General features: G+C 44.5%; 1 protein-coding gene across 7 annotated transcripts in view; it reads right to left on the reverse strand.

The window, feature by feature from the left end:
* The window catches only part of OXR1 (oxidation resistance 1), a 465,986-nt gene that overhangs the window by 34,992 nt on the left and 410,397 nt on the right, over positions 1-20,597 (reverse strand). For 2 of the 7 annotated variants that reach the window (XM_054017345.1, XM_054017344.1), the window contains exon 1: positions 2,900-3,025. The exons of the other annotated variants lie outside the window; for them this stretch is intronic. In XM_054017345.1, the coding sequence (XP_053873320.1) occupies positions 2,900-2,965 (66 nt within the window). In that variant the 5' untranslated portion in view covers positions 2,966-3,025. Of the gene's footprint in view, positions 1-2,899; positions 3,026-20,597 lie in introns of those variants that run through there. 7 annotated transcript variants of the gene reach the window in all.

Here is a 20,597-nt window from a genome sequence, read left to right on the forward strand (position 1 = left end):
CTGTTCACATCCAGGGGCAAAAAGACCTAGCTAAGGTGCTCAACCGCTCTTGAAACAAGAAGCTGTTCCAAACTGATAGGCTGGCAAGATTTCCCTTCCAATTCAGGTCCATCAGAGTTGCCACAGTAACATTTCAGGTAAATAACCTTAGGTAGTTTTAAGTTGCATCATGCAGATGCTTGGAAGTCATATCCAACAAGAAAGAAAGTCTATTCTATTTAGGTTCTTGTACTATTATAATCATTTTGGAAATCTATAATATTTAAGTTAGTCCATGTCAGCTGAGCTTTCATCCCAATTCCACAAGAACATTAATGAAACTACAGGAATTTTTGGTGCCTGTTTAGGCACTGCCACTATTTCTTTGAACTTCCCAATTTCCTTCTGTATTGTACAGTATGAAGAGCTTGATGCTCTGTTCCATGCTCCTTTTTTCTACAGTACTCATATCTCAGCTCATCAACTTCATGCTGCTTCACTGGAGAAAACAATCCACACCTCAGTCTCCCCAGACCAGAAAGACCATCCTCAGAAATATTTCTACTTGTCTGTGAGAGCTATCTATTATCCTTCCTCAGCTTGACCACCACCACCAGCTTGACTCATTTTTATATAATAAAAGAAAGCTGCTCTTTTTATGTTTTTTCCCTTTGGCTTGACCTCTCTCATATAAATAAAAGTGAGGGTGGCCAAACCAAAAGAATATAGCAACTCCATTTTCTTTAGAACCAAAGTTAGATATCCACTGAGCCACAGAGTTGGTCTTCAAGTATGATGTGCTCACAACACTGAATAGCATTTTTTCTAATAGGGTGGTCTTGAACTTAAACAAACAAACAACAAAACAATTTTGAATGGTGATCTCCAAAATTTAGGATATACAATTGTGGCAGAGTGGACTAGTTCCAGAGACACCCCCCCTGCTGGAGGCCTCGTGACCCTGCATCACCGTGTCCCAGAATAGAGCAGCAAGAAGTCCTCCAGGCAGCCTAGGGTGGCTGCAGAAGAGCAGCCAGTCAGAGGAGCTGTTGGAGCGACCAGTAAGGGGCCAGAAGGGCCAGATAAAAGGCAAGCAGCAGAGCAGAGCCTTCAGTTGCTGTGTGGAGCTTGACTAGGGAGGATGGGGTGCCTGGCTGGCTAGACAAACAGCAGGACTATGCAGAGCTCACTGCAGACCTCACCAGACAGAACTGAGCCCAGCGAAGGCCACCAAAGACCAGGTGCCTAGCTGGCTGGATAGAATAGCAGCAGAGTCATTGAAAGATCAATATGGGCAGGCTGAGCCCAGGGGACTGAGCACAAAACCTGGCCAGAACAGATGAGGGTACTGAGATGGGCCCTGCTGGTCTGGTAGCTGACTGAGCCTAGGGAGGGCCGCTGAAAAGGACACCAGTTGAGGTACCAAGATGGGTTCTGGCTAGGTGTCTGAAGAAGGCAGTGCCTCTGGGAAGAAGCCTAAGAGCCATGGCCCCATACCAGGGCTGTGATAAGAAATTGGAACTTTATACTCCAGAAGGGGGACGGTGGATGTGGCTTGGCGGGAGGGCTGAACTGCTGAAGACCAGCTGAGAGAACCAGTGGCCAGGGGGTACTTGCGAGAGGCAGGTGCCATCCTGATGGAAGCCCAAAAAAGAAAAGCAGGCTCACATCTAACAGAGAAAAGGGGACATCCACGAGAGGCGTGTGCGCCCCCATGAAAAGAACTGCGTTTGCAGCCAGAGAAAAGGGGGCAAGCACGAGAGGCAGGTTCTGATCGTGTTACAGCAATATAGAAACTGACCTTTATCAAAATACCCTTTATCAGTTTAAGACTTCACATTTCTCCAGAACTTCCGCAGATCTTGTGATAATGTTCACTCTTTTTTTGACACACACTAAACGAGGCTTTTCATATTACTTTTTTCCTCTATTGCTAAATGGAGATTTAGGACTTCAAACACATTTAAAAAGAAACTAACTTTTGAAAGCACACATTTACAAATCAAGTCCTTGTCATACTGTACAAACTAATTTCACACTCATTTGTGTTTACAGCCCGATTAGAAATTAACAGTAGGTAGGTAAAAAAGTTATAAGCAAATATCAGAAAACGAGAAGCAACAACACAGTGGTACAAGTCACAGGTCTTTCTCTATCAGGGAGCTTGTTATAACCAGAGTTGGAATGAAACACTAATAATGCAAACAATTCTACAGCACCACAACTCCAACATTGAGTTCAATCTCTCAACGGTATTACCATTTTTGGAAATCTCTCTGAGAATATTTTCTCCCCCAGTGTTCCACTATGCCTTCTAAAGCTTTGTAAGCAGAGAAGAGTGATTTTCTTCACTGTGTTTTCTTAAATATAGCAGAAGAAAAAGCATAGAAAGTTCACTATTAATTGTTAAAACCATCTTGAGAGTCTACAGAGATTTAGAAATTCTCTGTACTTAGTATTCATGCACCTTCTACAGTAACTTCTGGAAAGGTATATAAAATAAATAGAAATTCAGATATTTTAAGATGCCTATTAAAACCGATTTAACACTATTTATCCACAAGACAAATTCAGTTTGTTAAAATAAAATAAGAAAACAAAATGTGCTACTGGAGCTATTGGAAAGCCCCTAGATAACAAAATGTTAAATGTTTTACAAAACCTAAGACAGACTTTACTGTATGTAATGCTAATCAAATAATTAAAAAGCTTCAGCCATAAGCAGTTAATTGAATGCAGTAGTCCAGTTTAGTCTGACAGCATATACAAAACATGACCAAAAAAAAAAAAATCTCAAATTTAGCATCCTGTAAACAAATTCTAAATTTAAAATGTCCAAAAATTGTAGCTTAGATTGTGCATCACACCATCACAAGAATGCCAGGAATAATAGAAATGAAAATACTTCACTAAAAATTACCAGAGTGTATTTATGATTAATTGCTTGGTGTTTTCTTCCCTTCTTGCCATACCAGAGTCGAGACATCTCCTTTCCAAAATAAAATGTAAAACTAAAAATCACATAAGGACTGTTTCAAAGCATTCTCTCTACCTGCTATTAATTCCAGGCATAGACAGAGCCCCACTATGGTGACAGAAGAGCTTGCTAGATACACACACTTGACTGACAGGGGGAAGGACTAATCAGTAAATGCTATCTCCCACTGGAGTGCATCCTGAGTGGCGAAAGTTCAAGGGAGGAAAGATTTCCTATGTTCAAGAGTGGTTGCAGCATACTGATTGTTGAAAAGGCTAAATAATTTAAAGAGACAGAACAATTTTGTTTTAGTTTTCTCAAGAGCAAAACTAAAATACAGAAATCAAAACTGCTGATAAGAACATTTCAAAATACTAATTTATACTGCAGCAAAATGCATTTCTGTCTACACAGGATATGGATTTTTCCCAGCTTCATTATCTTTAACAGAATTTTTGCACTGAATTTTAAACTGCAGTAGCTTTATAAATTCCCTGAAATAAAAACAAAATGTTGGAATAATTAAAATAATTACTTGGTCCCAGAACTTGTATAGAAAGCATCCCGTTAAGAAGAAGATCTCTTTTTTACATCAGAAACTTTTCAGTAAATTATTTTAGCCACGCACATTTTCTGTTTGGTAAAGCACATTAACAGCAACGCAAACCTGAATTTTATGCATATAAAAACTGATCTTACCAAATTCTAAACTGATTTTGAGAAAACACAACAGGAGGACCGTGTATGATCTTGAAGGAAAACTCTAACTATCAAATCCTAGCCATACTGAAGTTAATGGAATTCTTCCTATGGACTTCAATAGAGCCAGGATTAAATCCCACATATAAAAATATGTGGAATTAAATCCTGGCACTGCTGAAAAAGGAGAGAGAGAGAGAGAGTGTGTGTTTTGAGAGAATGACATTATTCTGAACAAACTCAAATATGAAACTGCAGAATAACTGTAGTAAGTAACCTAACCCTGAAACAAACCTCTGTAACAGATGACTGGAAGGGAGTGAGCATAACGCCAATTTTTAAAAAGGGTTCGAGAGGTGATCCTGGCAATTACAGGATGGTCAGTGAGCCGAACTACAATACCAGGCAAATTGGTTGAACCTATAGCAAAGAACAGAATTATCAGACAAAGATGATTTGTTGAGAAAAATTCTGTAAAGTGAAATCATGCCTCACCAATTTATTAGAATTCTTTGAGGAAGTCAAAAAGCATGCAGATCAGGGCGGTCCAGTCGATATAGTGTATTTGGATTTTTAGGAAGCCTTTGACAAGGTCCCTCACCTAAGGCTGTTAAGGAAACTAAGTAGTCAAGGGATAACAAGGAAGGTTCTCTCTTGAATCAGTAACTGGTTAAAAGATAGGAAACAAAGGGTAAGAATAAGTGGTCAGTTTCCCCAGAAACCTGTAATGGGACCTGTGCTGTTCATTCATTAATGATCTGGGACCATTCTTTTGTTTTGTGTTTGTACTATGCCTAGCACAATGGAGTCTTGATCCATGATTAGGACTTCTAAGTGCTATGGTAATACAAATAAACAAGTTAGCGAGGGAAGGACTTTATACCATTTAAGTCTACACGATGGAAGATTTAGTTTAGAAAGTTTTTGGCTATTGTGCTTCCAAAAGGTAACCTCCTTAATGTGAACGGATAGCCAACTATTGAAATGTTATCTTCCTAAGTCTGCAAACAGACTGCTCTGATTACTCCTGGGGGAATGCTGTGCCACTGCACGTGTGCAGAATTCATGTCCCCCACAGATTTCTTTGCTTCCCCACAGAAAAGTGACTTTCTGACAGGGAAGCATAGGGAAACTGCAAGAGCAGTCATGTACCATTCCCTAGCTATGCAGGTATATCATTTCCAGCACCTGGAGCAGCTGGTGGAGAGGTAAATCACCAGAGGGCTGGGGACACCCCAGCCACTGGCTCCTACCCTGAACCAGGATCAGCTGCTAGTCCTGGCTGGGCTGGAGGCAGGCGAGGACAGGACTTCCCCTTCCCCTTCAAGGAGTAGCTGGGGATGTGTCAGACCCTCCCAGAAACCTCGCCCAGCTGCAAGCAGCTCAGCATCCTCTCCCGCTTCCTGCCCTACATACCCAAAACTCACCCCACTGAATCTCAACCACTGCATCTGGAGCCCCCCTGAACCCAGACTTCCTGCCTCCAGACCCCCATGCCTGCACTCAGATGACCCCACACTGAGCCCCCTGCACTCAAACCCTTACCCTGATGAGCTGCATCCGAGCCTCCACATCCAGATCCCCACACCACTGACCCCCAACTAGCTGCACCCAAACCCCCACCCCACCAAACCCCACTTCCTCAGCACCCAAACCCCTTTGCTGAGACCCCTACACCCAGACCCCTCAGTTGTGTCCCAACCACTTTCACCTGGAAGCCCCTGAAGAGTCCCATTGCCGCTTCACCTGGAACCCGTCTCCCCCGCAATGAGCTTCTGTGCATCCAAAACCCTCACTGAGCTGCCTGAACCCAGATTGTCCCACACAGAATCATCTCACAACACACCTGGATCCTCCCACACCAAGCCCCTCCACACTTGGAGCCTGCCTGGTTGAGCTTGCCTGCCCCACACCTGGTGCATCTGGCACAGAGGGGCAGGGCCCCAGGTTGTTTCTGCGACAGGCCCAGGCCTTGTGCTATGTCAGGGTTGGGTGCACCCTCACCACTGACTCCGTGTCCCAGGGGTGGGGAGCGGAGAGGCTGCAGGGTGATCTCCCCTACAGGGTGATCTTCGTACAGCCAGTGACCTGTGCAGAAAACATGCAGCCAAGTACAGCAGAGAACATGTTGCAAGTGGTTCAAAAGGTGGCCCCCTTAGCCTGGAGAGCACCAGGTTCAGGTCCCAAACCAGAATAGGCTGTCGTACATGAGGGTATAGTCTGCTAAGACCTTTAAGAAAATGGCCTACTATCAGGTTGGCAAAGACCAGCCCTCCACACCTGGATGGAAGGCGGAAATAGCAGCCAAGTGTACCTTTACTTAAGATCTAGAAAGCCCTTGCCACTTTAGGTGGAGGAGGTAGTCCAATATCATAGGTATGGATGAGAGTGTTGAAGAGGGGAGACATTGTGAATCTTTTCCATTTGGCCAGGTAGGTAGCCCTCGTGGAGCGTTTCCTACTGCCAAGGAGAACTTCCTTGACTGGACCCCAACAGGCGAACTCCATTGGGTTCAGCCATGGAGCTTCCATGCTGTGAGGTGAAGAGATTCAAGGTTTGGGTGCTGGAGGCGGCCGTGACCCTGGGTTACCAGGTCTGGGAGCAGCGATAAGATGATTGGGTTATCCCTGGACATTTCCAGGAGAGACGTGTACCAGTGCTGTCGGGGCCAGGCTGGAGCTATCAATATCACAAAGGCTTTGTCTCTGAACCCTGAGGAACGAAAGGCATGGGTGGAAATGAGTACAGAGGGTGTCCCTTCCAGAGAAGGAGGAATGCATCCATGATGGAGTCTGGGCTGTGATTCAGGTAGGAGCAGAACTAGACATTTCCTGTTGTGTTGCATGGCGAACAGATCTGGGGAAACCCCCACTGTTGAAAGACGGTATTCTCGACATCTGGGTGGACAGATGACTCATGGCTTTGAAAGGACCTGCCCACCAACTCGCTCTGAATTCTGGGAAGGTATGATGCCTCCAGGGGTATTGAGTGAGCTATACAGAAGTCCCATAGTTTGAGGGCTTCCTGCCACAAGGGAGAGGAGGATGCACCCCCGTCTGTTTATATAAAACATCGCTGTTGTATTGTCCATCATGACCGATACCCATTTCCCTTCCAAATGGGCTTGGAATGTCTGGCATGCAACGTCAGCTCTTTGACGTTGATGTGAAATGAGAGCTATGCTTGGGACCAGAGGCCCTGAGTCCTGAGGTCTCCCAGGTGCACACCCCTCCCCAATGCTGATACGTCCGTCATCAGCAAGAAGGCTGGCTCTGGTCTGGCAAAGGGGACACCCGCACACACCACAGGAGGAACTTGAGAACAGATCAAGGTAGAGTGACAATTTTGTCTAGACCATGACGAATAGGCTGAGGTACCAAAGCTAGCCATGCCTGAAGAGGCTGGAGTCTCAGTCTGGCGTGCCGAACTACATAGATACAAGCTGCCAAGTGTCCCAGAAACTTTAGGCAACTCCTTGGTGTAATGGCAGGGAACTACCTGAGACTTCGTATGATGTCGCACAGGGACTGGAAATGCAACTCCGGGAGCTATGCCCTTGCCTGTGTAGAGTCCAATACCACCCCATGAACTCTATCCGCTGAACGGGGGATAGGGTTGACTTCTGTACAATCCGTAGAAGGCCCAGATAGTCAAGAGTAGCCCTTATGAAGATCACTTGTGCCTCCAGTTGAAATATTAAAGTAAGTATCCTTCAAGTCAAGGGCGGATACCAAGTCCCCCAGATCCAAGAAAGGGATAATGGAGGCCAAAGAGACCATGCGGAACTTCAGTTTCTTTATGAACTTGTTGATGTCTCACAGGTCTAGGAGGGGCCTGAGGCCACTTTTAACTTTCAGTATTAGGAAATACCGGCAATAAAACCCATTGCCATTCAGCTCCTGAGGAACCTCTTCCACTGCCCCCACCATTAGGAGCATGTGCACTTCCTGCATGAGAAGTTGTTCATGAATAGGGTTCCTTAATAGGGACTGGGAAGGGGGGGTGGAAAGGGGAGATGAACTGGAGGGAGTATCCCCTTTCTACCATATGGAGTACCCAGCAATCTGATGCAATTTGGGCCCACGCAGGGTAGAAATGGGATAGTCAGCACGAGAAGGTAAAGGAGGATGGATCCAGAGTTCCGACTGGTGCATCGCCTCGGGCGTACCATCAAAAGTTCTGCTTTTGGCCCGAGGACTGCTTCATCAGCCCAGGGCTCTGGGCAGACGAGCGGGGAGGACTTCTTCTATTGTTCCTATTATGCTTCCTAGAAAAATCCTACCTGTTCTGAGGGTGTTAGAAACGAGGCGGGGACTGCGGCCTGAAGTGCCTCCGCTGTGTAGCCGGAGTTGCAGCCCAAGGGACTTGAGGGTGGCCCTCGAGTCCTTGAGGCTATGAAACCGTGAGTCAGATTTTCCTGAAAAGAAGGCTGAACCCTCGAATGGGAGGTCCTGTATGGTTTCCTGGACCTCATATGGTAGTCCTGATGCTTCTAGCCAGGAGCTCCTTCGCATGGCCACCCTGGAGGCCAAGGTGCGCATGGCCGAATCAGCCATATCCAGGGCTGTCTGGAGTGATGCCCTGGCTACCACCTTACCCTCCTCTACCAAGGAGGAAAACTCTGCTCTGAAGTCCTCTGGTAGAAACTCTGTAAACTTTGCCATAGCCCCACAGGAGTTACAATTGTATCTGCTAAGGACCGCCTGGTGGTTTGAGATTCTGAGCTGGAGCCCTCTGGAGGAGTACATTTTCCATCCAAAGAGGTCCAGCTTCTTCGCATCCTGATTTTTTGATGATGGGCCCTGGTGATCTTGGCGCTCCTGCTCATTTGCTACTGCTACAACTAAGGAGTCCAGCGGGGATGCATATAAAAATGCTTGAACCCCCTAGAGGGAACAAAATATTTCTGTTCAGTCCTCTTTTCAGTTGGTGGTTAGGAGGCGGGGGGTCTGCCACAACGGCTTAGTAATGTCCTGAATGTTTTTTATCAGTGGCAGGGCGGCACGAGAGGGACCAGAGGGTGCTAGAATATCCACCATCAGATCCACAGTCTAAGCAACCTCTTCAACCTGGATCCTCAGGTTGTGGGCCACTTGTCTCAGTAGCTGCTGGAGTACCCTACGGTTCTCCAACGCAAGGGTTGTCGAAGTTCCCACCACCACCTCATCAGGTGAGGATGAGGATGAGGCCCTAATTGGGAGCTGGTCATGCTTTCTACCCTCGGCATCGAGGGGGTCACGTGGTGCCAGGTCTTCCCCTGTGGTGGCCAGTGCCAATGCAGACAGTGCCAATGCGGCAGCTGGAGCAGCATGGTGCGGCTGATCCTGCACCAAGTGAGGTGCTGGAGGCACGTAGGATGCCGAGGCCACTGACCTCCTTGAATAGAACCCTTGGCTTTGGACCTGGTGGAATGCCCAGGGGGCCCAGAAAGGCCACTGGGCTGGAGCCTGCCATTGTCCCGGCCACAGCACCGGATGGAACTGCTGTGTCTCTATTTGAGCTGGACTGTTAGCTGTGCCTGCTTCTCCTCGACCTACAGGATTCCACCTCCGACTGGGAAGACTCACTGTAGGACAACCATTGAGGGGCAGTGCCCACTGATGTTGGAAAGTGGTGCTGGGAACCTGGGGACCACTGCGACTCTCCTGTTCATCTGCTGGCCAAGAGTCCCAGCGACTGGCACTGAGGGGATGGCGATCGGCACGGTACCATCGCCAGCTTGCTGCTGGACAGCACCGAGAATCTCGCGGAGCTCGGAGCCCTGTCACGTCTCTGAGGGGAAGGCAGTGCCGTGAAGTCGATGAGGTCTCTGGCTGCCTCGAATATCTCTGGAGTAGAAGGCAACTGCAACTGTTCCCTATCTTCCTGGATTGGGGAATGTCGAGGGTCTGGACTCAATTGGTCCCATGGTGGAGCAGAAGTCGACGGAGCCCTAGCTGTCAGTGCCGCGCTTAAGTGGCCTGACATGAGTCTCATGGCGCCAGCTTCCTTCCATGCCGATCTGGGTGTGGGGGAAAGCCATCAGGTTGTTTCTTCTTGTGGGGCACCAGGGGTTGTGAACAGTGTTGCTCACTGCCCAGCATGGGGCCCCTATGCTGGGAACTTTGACAGAGACCCTGGGCACCGACAGAGTCCTTCCTCGGTGCCGACCCATCCCACGATGGTGCCAGAGCACTCCATGCTGATCTTGAAGTGCTTGGTGTCGGCTCGGCTGACCCCAAGTCTGAATGGGGATGGAGGGCAGCTTCCATCATAAGCATCTTGAAGTGCTGGTCCCTCTCCTTCTGAGTTCTGGGGTGAAATCCCCGGTGGATCTTGCAGCCGTCCTTTTGGTGGGCTTCCCCCAAACACTTCAAGCAGGAAATTTAACCTAGAATGCCCCACTAACAGGGAATAAGGGGGGAAAATGAGGAGTACCCTCAAATGAAAGTCTATATACAACTAACATTATTACTAACCATTTACAGATGTAAACTGCCAAGGGACAGAAAGGGCTTGCCGAAGCAAGGGATACAACGAGCATTCCGGCTAACTGTCACAGGCAGTAAGAAGGAATTGAGGTGGCGGCGGATTGGCAGGGCCCTATTATTCGGCACCATGGAGGCACCACTCCAGGGGACTCCTGCACTGACCTGACGGGTTCTGCTAAGGTAAAATCTTTCCGGCTGCCGTGCACGCGGCACATGCACACCTAATTGGAATTTACATGAGCAATCACTCAAAGAAGAACTAGCATGTCACCTTAAGATCATGGAAGAGTACTTCCACAAGTGGCAGCTGAGACTAAATCCAAGCATTGGTAACCTTTACTTTCCACCTTGACAACAGAATCACACAAAACACTAGTGATGAAATTGTGCATTATGTGAAAAGCCAACATATCTCAGTGTCATTCTTGACTGCACACTGACCTTTCATGACCTCCTCAAAAAATGAGCCTCTAAAGCAAAGATGCACATCAACGTAAGTTAGCAGGAACAAGCTGGGAATCAACAGCCCTGGTGCAATGAACATCGGCCTTGGCCCTGGTGTACTTCATTTCAGAGTACTGTGCAACTTGTGGATAGGCAGCTGATTCAGACCATATGAATCATCATGGGTACTTTAAAATTAACACCTGTACTGTGGCATTCTGAATTAGCAAACACTGAACCTCCAGCTATTTGTCGAGATATAGTCGCAGCATGAGAATTTACACGTGCTGAAGAGTACCCAGAATTTCCAATCCAACAATTTATGGATAACATACCCCCAAAATGCCTGAAATCATGAAAAGCACTATGGACCACATGCGACCATCTCATGTCTCTGGATCCAACCAGGGAGTGGCAAAGTGCCTGAACCTCATCTACTGTTCCAAACAAGCACCTTATTACTCAACAAGCTACCTTCCACGCAGACTTTGGACCACATTGAACTGCATCTGACAAAATCATGGAAGATGCAGCTACTTGATACACAAGTAGAAAATCAAAGACTCCCCTTTGTTTGACTGTGGTGAGAATATCAAAACCATCTAACACAACACAGTGCCTCACATATGGATTCAAAGATGAATTGGATGATATCCACAATGTCACAGAGGAGGCTTTCAAATGGCTTATAGACCTACCATTCCATCTATAGCAGGTTGCTTTGCAGATGCCATATGCGAGAGAGAGAAGGCTAATGTTGCTATTCAAAAGCTACTAATGAAACTATCTGACACATACTACCCCAAAAATGACTACATGAGTGGTTCCTGAACAGTTAGTTGGTTGGGTGTGTGTACACACACACACGCACACACACACACACACACACACACACACACACACACACACACACACACACACACACACTACAATTTTACTGCTCAAAGAGGTCCGTGAGCTCCATTCAGGTGGTCCGCGGATAGTTCCCTCCAAGGTGCGTGCCTGGACGGCTGCACACAAAAGAATGAAAAGCTACCCATTTAATTAGTGGAGACATGCAGGCGTGGCCCCACTAATTAGCTGCCTGGACCCACACATGTAAGGTGAGATGGTGGCCTGGGGGGGGGGGGGGGGGGAGAATAGAGGGTAGGTGGGAGGGGGCAGTGGGATGAGGAGGGGGTGGGGGAATTTGGGATGTGCAGGGCTGTGGTGGCCAGAGAAAGTGGCGACTTTCCTCAGCTCCAGGGGAGAGACGGCCCTCCTTCCCAGTCTCAGCTCTGTGGCTGCTGTGGCGGGGGAGAGACCCCTGTCCTTCCCAGCCCCAGCTTGGAGGCTGCTGCGGCCGAGATGCGAGATAGCACAAAACTTTTGACATAGTCAGTGATGAGGACATATACTTGTATGCATGGAAGCTTCCTTCATACAATAAAAATCTAGAGCGAGGACATACCATATACTGATTTAGTGTGAGATTTTATATAGCACTTTTATCTAAAGCACTTTACAGTAGTTAGTGAACGGTATAAATGACATTTGGAAAGATCATTAAGTGGTCCGCCGAGACCCTCAGCAATTTTCAAGTGGTCCGCGAAAAAAAAGTTTGAGAACCACTGGTCTAGAAAACATGACCTATGAGGGAAGATTGAAAAAAAATTGGGTTTGTTTAGTCTGGAAAGGGAAAACTGAGAGGGGACATAACAGTTTCCAAGTACAGAAAAGGTTGTTACAAGCAGGAGAGAGAAGAATTGTTCTTAACCTCTGAGGATAGGACAAGAAGCCATGGGCTAAAATTGCAGCAAAAGAGGTTTAGGTTGGACATTAGGAAAATCTTCTTAACTATTCCAGTGCCTAGCCACCCTGACAAATTGCCTGGGGAGGTTGTGGAATCTCCATCATTGGAGATTTTTAAGAGCAGGTTAGACAAACACCTGTCAGGAATGGTCTAGATAATACTAAAATTAGTCCTGCCATGAGTCTAGGAGTCTGGACTAGATGACCTCTCAAGGTCCATTCTAGTCCTATGATTCTATTAACTTCTTTTTTGAACCCAGTTATACTTTTGGCCTCCAAACTAGATCTCCTGGCAGCAAGTTCCACAGGGTGACGGTGCAGAAGTACTTCTTTATGTTTGCTTTAAACCTGCTGCACCACACCATCATGATTTTATAGACCTTGTCATAAACATACATCTAAGGGTAGCATAAAATCCCTCCTTTACCTGTAAAGGGTTAAGAAGCTCAAATAACCTGGTTGGCACCTAAACAAAAGAACCAATAAGGGAAAAAATACTTTCAAATCTCTGGGGAAAGGTTTTTGCTTTGTGTGTTGTTCTCTCAGAGACAAAGAGAGACCAAGCAAGTAATCCAGCTCCTACTAAAATGATACATCTAATATTAAAAAAATAGTGAGTAATAGCAAGAAAATGCATTAAATTACACTGGTCTACAATTTTTGAGAAGTTGTCTGCTTCAGAGATAAAATGTGCTATTTATTATGTATTTTGATGTGCTGAATTCAAATATGACAATTAAAACAACTGATCGGCTACGGTTTCTAAGATATTTAAGTTTTTACATTTTATGTCTATGTATATTGTGTAGATAGAGTTTTAAGCATAAATTGTAAACCTAGGTTTTTTCATGTGTTTATGGTTGCTTTACATGATAATATTTCACCTGTCCTGTTTATGGAACACTTTAAAAATCAGCAAAAGGGTTATATAAATAAAATTGATTATGAAACAAAAGGCAAAAAACTATTCTGTACATAGTTTAGTCCTATTCAGTGTCTACTCGGCGCTTCTTGGCTTGTCTCTTGTATTCATTAAATGGAGCATCTCTTGTCACTGTCCAGCAATAGTCTGCAAGCATTGATGGGCTCCATTTGCCCTGATAGCGTTTCTCCATTGTTGCAATGTCCTGGTGAAATCGCTCGCCGTGCTCGTCGCTCACTGCTCCGCAGTTCGATGGAAAAAAAAATCTAGATCAGAGTGCAAAAAATGTATCTTTAGTGACATGTTGCAACCAAGGCTTTTGTATGCCTTGAGGAGGTTTTCCACCAACAACCTGTAGTTGTCTGCCTTGTTGTTGCCGAGAAAATTTATTGCCACTAACTGGAAGGCTTTCCATGCCGTCTTTTCCTTGCCACACAGTGCATGGTCAAATGCATCATCTCGAAGAAGTTCACGAATCTGAGGCCCAAGAAAGACACCTTCCTTTATCTTAGCTTCACTTAACCTTGGAAATTTTCCACGGAGGTACTTGAAAGCTGCTTGTGTTTTGTCAATGGCCTTGACAAAGTTCTTCATCAGACCCAGCTTGATGTGTAAGGGTGGTAACAAAATCTTCCTTGATTCAGCAAGTGGTGGATGCTGAACACTTTTCCTCCCAGGCTCCAATGACAGTCTGAGTGGCCAATTTTTCTTGATGTACTGGGAATCTCTTGCACGACTATCCCATTCGCAGAGAAAACAACAGTACTTTGTGTATCCAGTCTGCAGACCAAGCAAGAGCAACAACTTTCAAATCGCCACAAAGCTGCCACTGATGTTGGTCATAGTTTATGCACCTCAAAAGTTGTTTCATGTTGTCATAGGTTTCCTTCATATGGACTGCATGACCAACTGGAATTGATGGCCAAACATTGCCATTATGCAGTAAAACAGCTTTAAGACTCGTCTTCGATGAATCAATGAAGGGTCTCCACTCATCTGGATCGTGAACGATATTGAGGGCTGCCATCACACCATCAATGTTGTTGCAGGCTACAAGATCACCTTCCATGAAGACGAATGGGACAAGATCCTTTTGACGGTCACGGAACACGGAAACCCTAACATCACCTGCCAGGAGATTCCACTGCTGTAGTCTGGAGCCCAACAGCTCTGCCTTACTCTTGGGTAGTTCCAAATCCCTGACAAGGTCATTCAGTTCACCTTGTATTATGAGGTGTGGTTCAGAGGAGGAGGATGGGAGAAAATGTGGGTCCTGTGACATTGATGGTTCAGTTTCATCCTCTTCCTTGTCTGACTCAAGTGAGAACGATTCTGGTGCATCAGGAACCGGCAGTCCTTCTCCATGGGGTACTGGGCGTATAGCTGATGGAATGTTTGGATAATGCACAGTCCACTTTTTCTTCTTTGACACACCTTTCCCAACTGGAGGCACCATACAGAAGTAACAATTGCTGGTATGATCTGTTGGCTCTCTCCAAATCATTGGCACTGCAAAAGGCATAGATTTCCTTTTCCTGTTCAACCACTGGCAAAGATTTGTTGCACAAGTGTTGCAGCATGTGTGTGGGGCTCACCTCTTGTCCTGATCTTCAATTTTGCAGCCAAAATAAAGGTGATAGGCTTTCTTAACCATAGTGATGCAAACGTCACTTCACCACAAACATAGCAGAAGTTATCTGCACTGTTCACACAAGTACGAGGCATCTCTGCTCACTTTGGTTAAACAGAAATGTGTCCCTTTGCAAAACCAAAACACTGACAAATAAGAGAGCATGACACTATGATTTTTCTAGAGCTGATATAGGGCAATTTGTTCAGCAGAGTGATGTAAGCTTCGTTATGATTGCATCATCCATGACTTCTAGGAATAACATGATGCAATTCATATCATGTATGATGCAATACCAGCTTCAGATTGCATCATTCATTGTTTTGCCTAAAAAGCAAGTACTGTCCAAACCCAGTCATAGATTTATTCATAGATCCAGTCAAAGATGTATTTTAGTCATTTCTGGTTTAAATTGAGATCCCTTCCCTTTATAACTCACTTATCCTCCGCCATTCCCAAGTCAAGGGTCGTATATACTGACCCAATAGCATATCTTGAAAACTAGAGCCAATCAACAATTTTAAGCATCATTTTCGTTCTCAGTGATCCAGAATTAGTAAAGTTTGACTACATTTATTTCAGAAGCATTTTGGCTGTAGAGCAGTGTTATCTTTTGTTTTAGCTTGTGAATCTTCTCTATGCTAAGAGGGAGGTTTATTCCTGTTTTTTTTAACTTTAAAGTTTTCCCTAGAGGGGAATCATCTGTGTTTTAAATCTTATTGCCCTGTAAAATTACCTTCCATCCTGATTTTACAGAGGTGTTTCTTTTTACGTTTTTCTTTATAATAAAGTTCTGTTTTTAAAAATCTAATTGGGGTTTTAGTGTCCTAAAAACCCAAGGGTCTGGTCTGTGCTCACCTTGGTTACCTATTTGGTTGGTATATTATTCTCAGACCTCCCCAGAAAAGGGGGTGAAGGAGCTAAGGGGGATATTTTGGGGAAAACAAACTCCAAGTGGTCCTTTTCCTAAATCTGTGTCAAACTCACTTGGTGGTGGCAGCGATACCATCCCAGGGCAAGGAATTTGTGCCTTGGGGAAGTTTTTAACCTAAGTTGGTCAAATATAAACTTAGGGGGTCTTTCATGCGGGTCCCCACAGCTGTACCCCAAAGTTCAGAATGGGGAGGGAACCGTAACAGACCTCTATCATATCTCCCCTCAGCTGTCTCTTTTCCAAAACTGAATAGTCCTAGTCTTTTTAATCTCTCCTCATATGAAAGCTGTTCTATACCCCTACTCATGTTTTTTGCTTTTCTCTGTACTTTTTCCCAATTGTAATAGATCTTTTTTTGAAATGGGGTGACCAGAAACACATGCAATATTCAAGGTGTGGAAATACAATGGATTTATATAGTGGCATGATGATATTTTCTCTTAATATCTATCCCTTTCCTAATGGTTCCTAACATTAGGTTAGCTTTGACTGCTGCTATACATTAACCAGATGTTTTCAGAAAACTATCCACGATGTCTCCAAGATCTTTCTTGAGTAGTAACTGCTCCACATAATTTTATACGTATAGTTGGGATTATGTTCTCCAATGTGCATTACTTCACATTTAACATTGAATTTAATCTGCCATTTTGTTGCCCAGTCACCCAGTTTAATGAGATCCCTTTGTAATTCTTTGCAGTCAGCTTTGGACATAACTATCTTGATTAATTTAGTATCATCTGCAAACTTTCCCACTTCATTGTTCACACTCTTTATCCAGATCATTTATGAACATGTTAAAACAGTACTTTCCCCACTATAGATCCTTGGGAGACCCCACTATTTCTCTCTCTCCATTCTGAAAACTGACCATTTATTCCTAACACAGTACTTATCTTCAAAAAAGGAGGACTGGAGCAATTACAGACCCACCAGTCTAACTTTCAGACCCAGAAAGATATTGGAACAGATTACTAAACCATTTTCTTTAAATCTAGAGCATAGTAAGGTGAAAAGACAAATCCATGTTGGCCATTACAAGATGAATTCATGTCAAAACAATCTAATCTCCTTCTTTGACAGGGTAACCAGCCAAGTAGATAGGAGGAAAGCAATGCACATAACGTATCTAGACTTTTGCAAGGCTTTTGACACAGTTCCATATGGCACTCTCATAAGCAAACTAGAGAAATATATTTTAGATGAAGTTACTTTCTATTAGCTGGGTGCAGAACTGGTTGAAAGACCATACTCAGAGTAGTTATCAATGGTTTGCTGTCAAACTAGGAGCATGTTTCTAATGGAGTCCTGTATTATTCAAAATTATTATTATTAACTTGGATGCTGGAGTGGAGAATACGCTTATCAAGTCTCCAGATGACAAAACTGGGTGGGGTTGCAAGGACTGTGGAGGACAGGGTTAGAATTCCAAAAGGTCTTGACAAATTGGAGAGAGATTCTGAAATCAATAGATGAAATTCAATAAAGCTAAGTGCAAAGTACTATATTTAGGAAGGAAAAATTAAATGCATAATTAAGGCGTTACTGGCTAGGCAATACTAATGAATAAAAGGATCTGTGGATTGTAATGGACCACAAATTGAATACGTGTCACTGTGCTGCTGATTAAAAAAAGAAAAGGCAAGTGTCACTCTGGGATGTGTCTCAGGAATGTCATCTGTGAAATACAAGAGGTAATTGTTCCACTTTTCTTGGCACTGGCGAGGTCTCACTGGAGTACTGTATCTAGTTTTGGTCACATTTTAAGAAAGATATGGACAAACTGGAGAGCATCCAGAGGAGAGCAACACAAACAAGAAATTTAGAAAACCCAACTTATGAAGAAATGTTGAAAGAAGTGGGAATGTTTAGTGAAGAGAAGGCTAAGGGGGGGAGAGGGGGGACATGATAAGTCTTCAAATATGTAGAGGTTGTAATAAAGAGGATAGTGATCAATTGTTCTCCATATCCATTGAGAACAGAACAAGGAGTAATCTGCTAAATCTGCAGAAGGGAGATTTAGGTTGGATATGAGGAACAACTTTGTAACTATAAGGATAGTTAAGTGGTGGAATAGGTTACCTAGGGAGGTTGCAGAATTTCTGTCCCTGAAGGTTTTTAAGAACAAGTTAGACAATTGTCAGCAATTGTCTAGATATACTTAATCCTTCCTCAGTGCAGGGGATGAACTAGATAACATCTTAAGGTTCCTTCCAGCCCTACATTTCTATATTTAAAAAAAGGTTATCAGATTGCAACTGCCTGGACAACTTTAATTCTGCCCCTTTGGGGAGCCAATCTGTACAATGAATGAGGCAGGGATCCTAAGCAATGTTCCCTCTATTTTTTTACATCCATGTGCAGAATGAATTTTGTTATGTGTACCAATATGGAGGTGATGTGTGGCAGGGCCAGAGATGAGGAGTTTGGGGTGCAGGAGGGAACTCGGAGCTGGGGCAGAGGGTTGTGGTGCAGGGGGTTGAGGGCTCCGGCTAGGGGGGTGCGGATTCTGGGGTAGGGCTGGAGATGAGAGGTTTGTGGTGTGGGCAGTTCTGGGGCTGGGGAAGAGGTGCCTCTCCCTGCCACAGCCCTACACGCCCTCTATCTCTCTTCTCTCTGGTCCAGGCCCCCGTGGCTGCGCGCCTGTGTGGCTATGCAGCTTAGAGGGAACTTAGATCCTCTGTGTACAGAGTGGGATAGGGAGGGGTGAAGAGAAATAGTATGCAATCATAAAATTGGAGACTATATCATGACTCCTATGAACAAGGGGGTAGAATTAGGGTGGTTTTTAAAAGACAAAGATAAACAAATGCTTTACGTACAACCCACCCCCAAAATTATCATGCACCACCAGAAAGGTCTGGACCCTGAACCATCAGCACTGCACAAGACTTCTACAAGTTGAGTTACAGCACTAACTTCATTAGCTGACAGTAGCAGCAGGCTTTTATCTCAGAGAGGTGGGATAGGCTGCTGGTGCCATGTAGTATATCCAAGGGATGGTGGGGTAGACACTGGCCCTCTCTTCCCATCACCCAGAAACTAAGGGGGTGGAGGAAGGACAGGATGTCTTCTCCCCTCACTTGGAGCCTCCATGCAATGCCCCTGATCTGATTGGTGTGGTTGGGGATGAGGAGTATGGCTTGGCTGGCTCTCCCCCACTGTTCCACTACAACTGCTGCCAGTCATTCCCAGTCCATTGAGAGCTGATGCATTATGCCCAGCTTTTCAAAATGTTAACAACAACTTATTTTGTCTTGCTGCCAAGGTTTTCCTGGGGACACAGATAAGAGAAGGAAAATGACAACTTTTCAACAGTTTTAGAACTCTGCTGCTCTTTTTTGGTCCCATGAAATTGAGTGTTAGCTCTTTTCTAGCCCCGGGACTTTCTTCCTGATAAATTTGAAAGGACTGCTGCAAGCAATGGAGACGTCAGAGATACTAAAAAAGTAACAGGCAACCTAAATATCGGGGTTGCACCAGTTCCCCCATAACAGAATGCATAAAAGGAAGAGATTGTAACTATTCTCATATTACATATGTAATCCCAAACTCAACTCAGCAGTGAAGATGCAAAGAGCTATGAGTGAGTTAAGATCAACTACCTCTAATTGCAGTTTTAGTTACAATAACAAAATGTAAATATTTGTATGTTTTTACTTTGCAATATTAATGTCTGATTTGCATCTAAGAGCAACAAACTTCCCATGGGTGGGCTTTTAGGGACAGTGACATGTGTTTTCAATTTTTTTTTTTTAATAATAGTCGTGGATTAAAGATATCATCTTATTGCATCTGTATGCAGCACTTTCTGCCAAGCCTACCCCAGCAATTCATATCTCTGCCATTACAGAGATTGAGTTGGCAGTAATGATAGTATGGATCATGTGCAGATACAACTGCTGGAGTTCAAAGAACAAAGGAATCTAATCCTCCAATGCAGATCAGTCTTTTAAAAACATGCCCGTGAATGCACATGTTGACTGCTGATTAAACACTGATCATTTTTAAAAGATAGTGATGCGACAGAGGTAATGCAATAATAGTACATGACAGTATCTACACATTTCTAATGAGCATTTTATGCTAAAATGTCAATTTGTCACCAAATGAAATTCTTATAAATTGGGTAAATATTCCTATTTTGCAGAGAACAGTGCCAAACTGACAGCTAAAGACAAAATAAATAAAAAGAAAAGAAAATTAAGCTGAGATTTTTGTGGTTTATACATCAGCATCAATCTCAAAGTTTGGTAAAGTGTTGTGTACCAGTTACATATTCATTGTCAAAAGAAGCCTGCTGCTTTCAGATTTCATGCACTCTGCTGGGGCAATATTATCCAACTTGTCAAAAGGTATTATGACCTCATCATTAAAAGAAATAAGATGCGACAGGGAGTGCATTTTGCTGAAGATCTGCACACCCACAGACCTAGAGTGAGGAATGAAGAGAAATGTAGGATCTATGGGATAGATTCACAGAGAAACTTAAGCATGGTGATACTGAACATCAACCATGTTTTACTTTTAGAGGATTAGAAAATCACGTCACAATACCTGAGATGGTTGCCTAGGTTCCCTACATAATGAATGGCGAGACACAGGTGTTTTAGAATGGGAGTCACAAAGACCAGTAAGCTAGGCAACTCCTTGCCTAAAATAGTCAATGACAGATGCCAAGCAGAGAGATATGCACTAAGCAGCAGCCCTCTCTTGGAGATAGGGACCTAAGTCCAGGATGCAGGGAGGCA

Source organism: Malaclemys terrapin, chromosome 2 (genome assembly GCF_027887155.1).
Source record: "Malaclemys terrapin pileata isolate rMalTer1 chromosome 2, rMalTer1.hap1, whole genome shotgun sequence".
Lineage (NCBI taxonomy): Eukaryota > Metazoa > Chordata > Testudines > Emydidae > Malaclemys > Malaclemys terrapin.